The following is an 11,243-nucleotide window of genomic DNA, read 5'->3' as shown; positions in this document are numbered from 1 at the left end:
ATGCTTTACAAAATATTTCATATTTTAAACTCATAAATGCTTTACAAAATATCATATTTTGTAAAGCATTTATGGGTTTTTGATTAAGAAACTCAACGATTTCAAAGCGAGCAGTGGCAACACTGTACGAAAAAAAATCTTTATCTCCAGGGCGCGAGACTGTGTATCGGAAATTCTAAAGATAAGCTTTTTTTAAATTACTTTGTGATACTGTTGTTGAACTGAATAAAAAAAATATGATATTTAAAAATAAAGGTAACACGGAATATGTTAAAAAAAGGCTTCTTTAAGCATAATATAAAATCTGAAAATTTTCAGATTTTTTTTTTTTTTTTTTTTTTTTTTTTTTTTAATATATCTTTTTTTCTTGTATGTGGGAGAAGATGGTTCTTTCCGCAGTGCAATCGTGCAATCTATCATTTTGTTTCTGGGTCGTGTTGTAGACACCAGGTCTCATCTCTAGCTATGATGTATTTTATGAAATTCTTGTTCTATTTCGCAGTAGTCAGCATATCTTTTCACAGCAAGCTTTCTTCTCTTCTTTTGCTGTTTTGTGAAAATCCGAGGCACAAATCGAGCACAAACTTTCTTCATTTTCATATTTTACATTAAAATTTGTACCACTCACAGTCTTATAAAGATGTATCACCATATACTTTTCGAATCATTTCTAAACTTCCGGTAACAGATTTACCTAATTTGTAATAAAATTTAATGTTATAACATTATTCCATCTCGAAGCCAATTTTTTGTACATTGTCTTCTCAGTAAATGAAAATGACGGTATTTTCATATGCAGACGACAAAATAACCAGTTTAAACTGGCTTTAACAAGAGTTGAGATGTCACTGCTTTTATACAAACATTCGTTCTTTCACGTTTTCATTTTATAGTTTAGTCTTCTAATTTGTTCGTTCACTTTATGGGCGCATTTTGCATATAAAAAGGTATATAAAATTTTAAATTGAACAGTGGGCTATAAACAAACTGTTTACTTTTCAATCAGGGACGGATAAAATTATTTAGTTACACGGCCGCTAATCCTTCATACATAGGTAGGAATATACCTGCTAGGTAATAAACTTTAATAAATAATTGATGAATTATCGTGAAAAGCATGCATAAAAATAGAATATTTTAATTTGTTTAGACTTTTGAGATGTATAAAAATTAACATTAATTCTTGCGTTCCAGGTGGCCTATTCTTAACTTGGGTCTCTTTGCAGAACGGTGCAAAATTAATGTAGATGAATTGGAAAATATAAACGATTTGTCCAGAAGTCATCTTGGGAAATGATAGTCAACGTTTCAACCGTGGCCAACTTTTTAATTGGCCTTGATAAGCTGCAGCTAGCCCAGCTTCTTACCATTAACACCTCTCTCAAGAAAGCCTACTGTATGACAGCTATTTAAATGAGGTTTTGGTTTTTTTTTATCTGCATTTGGCGAGATTTTAGAACTCCTTTTTTTTTCTGGTTCCCTTCTTTCCGTTTTCTCTTTCTTTCTTTTCTTTTCCTGATGCCAGTATTTCCAGTGCCTTTTTTTTTTTTTTTTTTTTTCCCGGGCACCTATGAAAAATGCTGTTCATTTTACGGAAATCATATTCTTTCATCACTCTAATAATCTCTTGATCACATCTTTCAATAATCGATATGATGTTTTCTGCAAGGAATAAAACTTTGGTATACTGTGAAGTTCCGTTAATTTCAATAACCAGTTATTATATGTTTTGAATCTATGCTGCTATTTACTTCTTTCCATTTTCTCACCAGAATGAAAATAAGTTCCCTTGGATTTAAGTGAAGTTTTGAGATTGTTCTGTCAGAGCGTGTTCTGTCTCTTGAGGCCACGTTATTAGGGTTGTTATTCTGGATAAGAGTTCCTCTCTTCGGCAATGCATTATAATTGCGATGGTTGAAATCCACGCCAGTGAAGTTATAAGGTATTTCTACCCCCCATCTTAGCATACCTTCGTGGTGTAGTGGTCAGCACACTCGGCGCGTATTCGAGAGGTCCGTGGTTCGAGTCCCGGCGAGGACATTGCTCATTTTTCACATCTCCTGCTTCGAAATAATCTAATGTCTCTACACAGTTATCATCACGCTTTGTGTAGCCTTTGTGTATTAGTGATTTAAATTTAATTAGACTTGATTTACTGCTCTTGAATTTTTCGCCATTAATGCTGGCAGAGCTGTAAGCACCAGAAGTGCTACGTTTTCATCTTATTTAGTTTTAAATAAAGGGTCTTCTTTTATTTAATCCAGTCTTTTACACTCTTCTCAAGTTTCTGTTATACTTAGCGATAAGTCGCCTAACGTCTACTCAGAGTTTAACACTGGATGATAGCAAAGAGAGTTAAACTTTATAGCGTAACTAAAATAAGGACCATGGTTCAAGAGAACCCCACATTTATTCTGCCCCACGTAACATCGCAAACTACCACCGGGACCAGTAAATTCTATGGATGAATTTGGTTTCATCGAGTATACGATGGGGGCTCTTATTGAAACCCGCAATAACGTTTGATGAGAGAAGTTCTTCAATAAGAGTAACAAATTTCCTTAAGAATTTAAATTCGCATTTTTTACTTTATCCGGTACTAGAAGTTCAGAAAGTTACTATTGCAACCGCCTCATTACTAGGACAGGCACTGAGCTGGTATACAAGCGTATTGGGAAATTCTTGTCGGGTGAACCAGAAAGTGAGACTTACAAGTTCGAAATATTTAAAACCGCTCTCGCAAAAGCCTTTCTCGTAGTAAAAGATAGGGCCAAACTAGAAACAGACCTTTTGGTAACTAAATATTAGTTGAAGTTCGAAGAACTAACCGAATTTATATTAAGGGGAATTGAAATTTTTAATGTGTTATCTGGGAAAAGTCTCGATGCGGAGGTGATTGAAATTATTTTGCCTAGGTTGCTACCACAAATCCAAAATTTCTTCGAGTTAAAGTCTTCTCAAGTTTTATTCATTGAGTCAAGAGAAAGAAAAGGTGCATTTCTGTATTTTCTATTCTACCCAGACGATTGACTACATTCAACTTGCGTTTCTCATGACTCGAAAGCGCGGCTTGGAATATGTGTAAGATTTATATACACTGGTTCACGTCAATTTTCGAAATTTATTTGTATAGATCTTTTACTAAATATTAAAGCATAGATTTCAAAATGATTTCTAATATATTATTTTTTCTTTGTTTTAAACTTATTGTAAAATAAATATCATCAAAGAATTCATTATAATAAATTAATTTGTTCAAATATTTGTAGAGTCATGAGGTTATTTTGAAGCTGAAGACATGATAAATAAGAAATTCCCTCGCCGCGACTCGAACCTCTGGAATACGCGTCGAGTATGCTTCCAGTTATACCATGATAAAGAGGAATAAAAGAACTTATATACTCCCTTTTAAAGGGCGACTGAGGATGAGGGAACCCAATCACCAAATACTAGTACTGACGAATTATACTCCACCACCTTTTTATTTCGGACGCCCTTCTAGACATTATGTTATTTTGAAGCAGAAGACATGAAAAATGAGCAATGCCCTTGCCGGGACTCGAATCCTGGACTTCACGGATACGCGTCGAACATGCTTTCATTTAGATTACGAAAGCATGCGGAAAGGAGGGAGAAAATACTTTATAAGTTCTATAGTTATTTCATTTGTCAACGTTCCCCTTCAAATAATCTGTACTGCGCCACTTACTCCATTATTACATCTGCAATGATCCGCAGTATGAAAGTTCTTTCCCAATCGTTGTTTAAGATTGAAACAATGGATTCAAAGCATATTTATATAGGTCCTGCTGAAATACCCAGTTTAACGAGCATGCGGAAAGGAGGGAGAAAAATACTTTATAAGTTATATAGTTATTTCATTTGTCAACGTCCCCCTTCAAATAATCTGTACTGCGCCACACACTCCATTTGTTCTTTACTTAATATGTTTCACAAACAATAATCAATCAACAAATGAACTGTATTCCTTCACTTTTACTTCATTACACTAATTATAAATAAAATGTCAGCGATGCGAAATAATTGACACAAAATAAGCGAGCCATTCTACATGGCTGTCACAAACACAATTCTATCAATCAATTATCTTGTTGCCACACATAAAGTTCAAAACTAAAGGAAGAAAAACAATAGAAATTTACGCTGATTGCAACAATAAAATGAAGAAAACGATACTCACATAAACATCCTGGCCCTCGTTGAAATCCCAGGGGATTTCAACAGTTTGAGCATTTTGAAGCTTCTTAGTCTGTAATAAAAGATAAACATAAGAAAAATAATACAAAATATTATATGCGAAGCAGTTCATAGTTTTGAGTCTGAATAGGAAGAGGACATAATTTCACGACTGGTCGTTTTATGACACCATGACCAGTTTTAATACTAGCAACTCTGACTCTTTGATCTGAGCCCGGATGAACAGTAATTATTCTCCCTAACCTCCATTTAAAAGGCAGAAGGTTGTCTTCTTTGATGAGGACTAAGTCATTGACTTCTAAATTGTTTTGACTTTTTTGCCATTTAGGCCTTTGTTGAAGCTGAGACAGGTATTCTCGACTCCATCTTTTCCAGAAGTGCAAATAAATAAATAAATAAATAAATAAACTGTCTCACATGCCTGTCAATGTGAAATGTGATTGAATCACAATCTGTCAATGTGATTGAAGGAACTATAATTTATGTATGGTTCAGGTATGGCAGTTAAAGACGTTCCTATTAGGAAATGACCAGGTGTTAATGCAGTTAAATCATTTGGATCAGTCGATGTTGGACACAATGGCCTAGAGTTGAGACAAGCCTCAACCTGCGCTATCAAGGTCTGAAATTCCGGATAGGTCAGCACAGTATCACCAACAGTCCTTTTTAGATGTAATTTCATTGACTTTACTGCCGATTCTCATAGTCCACCAAAATGGGGAGACGATGGCGGGTTGAATATCCATTTTATTTCCTCTAAAGACACAAATTTGTGAATTTCTTGATTTTGCTTACATTGCAAAAAAACATTTTCTCATTTCTTTGTCTGCACCTTTAAAGTTAGTACCGCAGTCACTATAAATCTCAAATGGTTTCCCTCTTCTTGCAATAAATCGTTTCAATGCACTTAAAAATGCCTTTGTTGACAAATCATCTACCACTTCAAGATGTACTGCCTTGATTACAAAACACACAAATAAGCATACGTAATATTTAAATGATTTTTGTACATGTCCTGCACGATGTTTAATCATGAACGGTCCAGAAAAATCTATTCCAGTTCGATGAAATGGTCGCGATTGTGTTACTCTAGATTCCGGTAGATCAGCCATTATTTGACTTGCAGTTTTAGCTCTAAGTTTGCAACACGTGATACAAGATCTTACTACTTTTCAGATAGCAGATCTAGCAGCTATGATCCAAAATTGCTGTCTAATTAAAGATAGAAGAAGTTCCGGTGCTGCATGCAGATATTTGACAGGAAAGTGTCTAATTATGATTTCTGTCAGATTGTGTTTTGAAGGTAATAAGATTCGATGTTTTTCATTTTCTGATAGTTGCGCATTTTTCAGTCTTCCTCCTACTCGTAACACTTTGTTGTCATCTAAAATTGGACACAAGCTAAGGAGGTTGCTGTTTGTAGGTAAGTCCTTTCCCAACTCCAAGCATTGAATTTCTTTTAAAAAGTGAAATCGCTGTATTATTCGGACAATACAGAAAGTTGCAGCTCGAATTTCATTACTAGATAAAAAAGACGTATTTCTTTATAGATATGCTACTTTAGAATTCGATATGAATCTTAATATCCAAGCAAATATGCGTTGTAACTTTGGAAATGAAGATATATTTGATATAATAGCAAGTTCCTGTACAGGTTCAGAAACTACAAATGAGACTGTTTTACGTGCATCTGGTAATGCCTTTTCATCTATAAGAATATTTTTAGACAAGGCAATCTCACTGCACTTTAACCAAGAAGGACCATTCCACCACAATTGATGAGATAATAGTTCTGCAGGAAATAATCCACGTGAAGCACAATCAGCTGGATTTTCCTTTCCATCAACATGACTCCAGTTCTTAGGTGGTAAGATGGATTGCATTTCAGAAACTCTATTGGATACGAATACTTGCCATTTTTTAGGATCTGACCTTAGCCATGACAACACGATTTGTGAATCACTCCAAGCTTGCACTAAATCAAAATTTATAACTAATGCAGCTTTTACAGACTGAATTAAGCGTGCCAATAACACTGCTGCACATAATTCCAGTCTTGGAATCGTAATAGATTTTAATGGTGCTACACGAGTTTTAGCTGTTACGAGTTTAACATAAATGTCAGAGTTATTGCAAGTTTTGATATAAATAACTGCTGCATAACCTCTTTCAGACGCATCACAAAATCCGTGAAGTTCACATCGAAAATAATCAGGTAGCAGAATTTTCCTAGGTATATTTATAGAATTCAAAAGTTTAATTTCTCTACATAGATTTCTCCAATTTCGATCAATCTCTTCTGTTACAGGATCATCCCATGATAACTGTAATTTCCATAATTGCTGAAGGATCATTTTAGCGAGAATTAACAAACGGAGCTATCCACCCCAATGGATCGAATAGTTTTGCTACGAATGACAAAATAATTCTTTTAGTCGGAACACTTTGATACTCTATTACACCGACATTACATTTGAATTCATCATTGTCCGGATGCCATTCCAATCCCAGAACTTTCAATGTTTTGTCTTCTATTATACGATGAATATTGTCACTATCTGTGTTTGTTAAGCCAGAGGTTTTTAACAATGACGGTTCACTTGTCGACCATTTGTGAAGCTCAAAGCCACCACTTTTTAGCAGTTGTTGCAATTCGTCTATCAATGCAATACCTTCCGAACTATCTTTTACACCAGTTAACATATCATCAACATAAAAATCTCTTAAAACTATATTCTTTGCCTTTGGAAAGTTCAATCCTTCATCAATCGCTAACTGACTCAAAACTTTGGTTGCAAGATATGGAGCAGCTGCAGTTCCATATGTAACTGTTTTCCACACGACAAACTTGTATTTGTTTATACGGGCTATGTCTCCATAATATTCTCTGAAAATCTCTATCTTTTTCATGAACCTTTATCTGTCTGTACATCATTTTAATATCAGTGGTTATTGCATGTTATGAAGTCTAAATCTTAGTAAAATACAAATTAAGTCATCTTGTATTTTTGGGCCTATCATTAGCGTATCATTTAAAGAAACATCTGTGGTTGTTTTAGCGCTCGTATTAATTATAGAAAAGAAATAATCTGTAACATTTATTACAGAAATCAAGCTGATCTTCGAAGAAGAACTATTTTTACAAATTAAGACAATTTAAAACACTTTAATATTGAGTTTTAGTATATTTTATTAATATAAGTCTATTTTATTAATAAAAGTCTAATTATCGTCTACTTAATCGTCTTAATGCTTATAGTCTAATTATCGTCTTAATGCTTATAGTCTAATTATCGATTACTTAATCAAGATAGTTCCATTACAATAAAAGTCTAATTTTAGTATATTTTATTAATAAAAGTCTAATTTATAAATATTTTTATTGTTGTTTTGTGTCCATATTAAATAGAAGAATGGTTGTCAGAGCCTACAACAAAGAGAGGATGGAGTTCTAGTGTCCACCCTCAGTTTTGAAGTACAGGACTCCGGGGATTTCCCACCCCTCTTTCCTTCTACCAAACCACAAGACAGGACTTTTGGCTTTCTGCATATTTAGAGTGCCCGCATGCCGCGGGAGACACTATATATTTACACACATCCATGTCTTTTCCAGTATTCGAACTCGAGCCTTTCGGTACCGCAGTAGGCTCCCCTAATCACTATATTGTCTGGGCGACTATGTTTTTATTAAATTTCGATTGAAAACCAAATTATTACAGAAGTAAATATCGAACGACGAATAAATTTTCTTTTCAGATTTTGAATCAAATATTTGGTTATTTATAGTTTCCCGATTTAGAACTCATTTGACTGCTTAGAGCAGTAATTCGTCAAACAGAGTTACCCAAACTTCATCACGCTATTATTTATCTATGATAAATACAGTAACTTAAAAATAAACTAGACTTTTGTCCAATCCAACTACTTTTCTTAGATTTTTAAAAGCGAATATGTAGTTTTCGATCAATAAACCACAAACTTAAATGCTGCTCAAGCTATATTTTAAAAATGCATCGATTCATTTTAACTCCGAATATACTTCGCCAACTAAAGGGCACAGAAAATTCAAATTTATGTTTTCCATGATTTAAGATTCAAAAAGTTAAAAATTTTTAAAATAAGCCTGAACTTTCATTGAAATAAGCAACAAGTTGGCTCGGGCAAAGTACTTTACGTACAAATATATTCTGTTCTGCTCTCCGACTTTGGAAAAATGTTAACTACATTATATTTCGTAGATACTGCAAGCTGTTATTCGTAATCAAATCAATATACATACATACACACATATGTAAACAAAGAAGAAAAATCCAATTCGTGCATTAAAGGCGTTAATTTATGGAGTTCCAGTTTCAAACTCCTGTTTTGCATGCGAAAATATGCAAAACAGTAGAAAACTTAAAACTACCAAAAAAAAAAAAAAAAAAAAAAAACCTGCTGGATATTTGCAAAAGATTAAAAGGCCTTACACTTAAAAAAACGTTTTACTGTGCGCTTAGTATTTCCTTTAGTGCTTGTTAAAAATTGCATCTAAAAAGTCATCGAAAAACTGATAATCAATACATTATTCAAGAATTTCGTTTGAAGCATTCATTTAAACGCTCTCACGGAAGGAGTAAATAATATGACAGAATCATACATTATTCAAGAATCGCTGTTTTGATGAATGTATTTCAGTATTATCACAAAATGTGTAATAACTATGATAGAAGTAACGCATATGAAACAAACCTTCACAGATGGCCAAAGTTCCCAAATCGAGACGCCAGCAAGCTGTAGCAAAGGATTTTCCAAGATACTTGAGGATCGGTGTTATTCCAGTTTTTCCATTCCTGCTGTTAAATAATAATACGAATAATCACTCCACCGCTGCCGGTGTTTTAGCAAAAAATTTCGAAATTTTATCGGAAAAATTGGGTTTCCAGTATAATTTAATTGTGCCTCCGGATAGACAGTGGGGACGCTTGAAAGAAGATGGAAACTGGACGGGTATGGTAAACATGCTTCAAAAAGATGAAATCGATGCTGGACTTCTTACCATCAATAGCCAAAGACAGTCAATTTTTGATTTCACTCTACCGTACTATTTCCAAGATATATTATTCGTTACGAATATCCCAAGTTATAACTCGCGAGTATTTTCCTACGTGAATGCATTTCAGCCGTCCGTCTGGATTAGCTGCTTCATAACATTTTTACTAATGCCAGTAATATTTCGATGCGTCTTGAAGAAGAAACCTACTTACATGCGCATTATCTTTGAAATAATTGGCAGTATATTCAAGCAACCTTTTACCGCGAATGATGACACATTAGGTGGGAGATGTCTTATTATATTCTGGCAATTTTTTACGCTAATTATATCGTGTGGTTACATAGGAGGACTGTCGTCGATGTTGAGTGTGCCCATGAGAAATCAGCCAGTTCGGAATTTTCTAGAATTATCTGAAGCAGTGGAATCGGGAAAATATAAATGTTTTGTACGCAAAGGATCATTTAATATAGACATACTCGAGCAAGCCAAGCAAACACGTCTGAGAAATCTTGCTACTTTAATTAAAAAAAACCAATGGTTCATTGATAAAGCAAATTCTTATAAGTACCTTCAAGAAAACACTGCTCTAATACTTACAAAAGCGGAAATACTTTCGACATTCGGTACAGAAATTGGTAAAACAAAATATATGTCAGATGACTCACTTTCCTTTTGGTATGGTGGATTAGCTTTCAAGAAAGGATTTTGTTGCATGGCAGCTATTAATGCTGTAATTTCTAGACTTCACAACTCAGGATTATATCAAAATACGATCAGTGAAGAAGCGTTCAAATTAAACCAAAAGCGAAGGGACGACAATAGTGAAATAAATCCCAACAGTCAAGTCTCTATGGAGGATATAAAAATATTTATCGTTATGCTTACTTTGGGTTACTTTTTCTCCTTTTTAGTTTTACTGTGTGAAATCATTTACAATCGGCAAAAATTTAAGCTTTCAGGAAAAAATACATACGAGAGAAAAAATCAAGAGTAATGTTTTCAGCAGTTCTTCATATTCCGCTTGAAATTTAACTCCTTTAAAAATCAAGTAGTGGAAGGTATATTTAATGTGGTATGTAAAAACTAATTTCATTAGTTTTTCTTGAGAAATAAATTTATAAAAGAAACATTTCTGAGTCATAAATTTTATATATATTTAAAAATATGGATAATAATAAAAAATTGAAAATGTATGAATTTAAATAATTTTTTTTTTTTTTTTTTTTTTTGAAATAGACATGAACTTATAGTATCCAGAATCAATGAAATATCTCCAGAATATAAGAAATATAAACTAGAAACTAGTAAAATTCCATTAAAATTATTCTTGAAATGTGTTTGATGCGAATTTGCAATCATTAATATTACAGTCCTTCAGATGTTTTATCACTATTACATTTTTATTTAAAACACAAAAATTCTTGTTACTTAATTCTTTATTTGTAAATCCTTGCGACTTTCTATACTATACATTTTTGTGAAATAATAAGCATTTTCACACGTTGCTGTAATTGTGTTTTAAGAAACAAGAGTACAGTTCGGGACCTTTGTATTCACGGCTCATTCAAGTCATATGTTACCGTCTTGAATCCTCCAAAATTCTTACTGATCTACCCTTTGTTGAAACATTTTACCCAATACGCTATTGTCGTTTGTACTTTATGCATATCTTTTACAGATTATCTTATCAAAGATGAACACTGCTTAGAAGTAATTGCGATTATTTTTTAAAGATGACAGTCTGGTAATGGTGACGTTGATGCTTTAAAATTTGACCTTATTGTGACCAGAAAATATTACGTTCAGATCTTCTAAAAGCTTCCAAAAGTCGCTTGGAAAATGTGACCAAACAAGAATTGAATATTATGCATATTCTGTATAGAAATACATGCCCTTGCATGTGTTCGGCAGCGATTATGAAACTTCTTCAGCTAACGCTCGTCTTTGGTAGGTTAGCCATTTGAAGCCGCGCTATCCAATATAACCGTGC

The 11,243-nt window shown here is 33.6% G+C and overlaps 1 protein-coding gene across 1 annotated transcript; it reads left to right on the top strand.

Moving 5' to 3' along the window:
* The first annotated feature begins 8,957 nt into the window (after positions 1 to 8,957).
* On the top strand, positions 8,958 to 10,247 carry LOC118196635 (putative glutamate receptor). Its single transcript, XM_035368107.2, has one exon. The coding sequence runs from the start codon at positions 8,958 to 8,960 to the stop codon at positions 10,245 to 10,247; it is 1,290 nt and encodes a 429-aa protein (XP_035223998.2).
* The last annotated feature ends 996 nt before the right edge of the window (positions 10,248 to 11,243 follow it).

The sequence above is a fragment of the Stegodyphus dumicola genome, chromosome 2 (assembly GCF_044657685.1).
Source record: "Stegodyphus dumicola isolate Sdum_Otavi_A_Nest chromosome 2, ASM4465768v1".
NCBI lineage: Eukaryota > Metazoa > Arthropoda > Arachnida > Araneae > Eresidae > Stegodyphus > Stegodyphus dumicola.
Note: the sequence above shows the minus strand (reverse complement) of the source record. Positions and strands in the feature narration are given on the sequence as shown.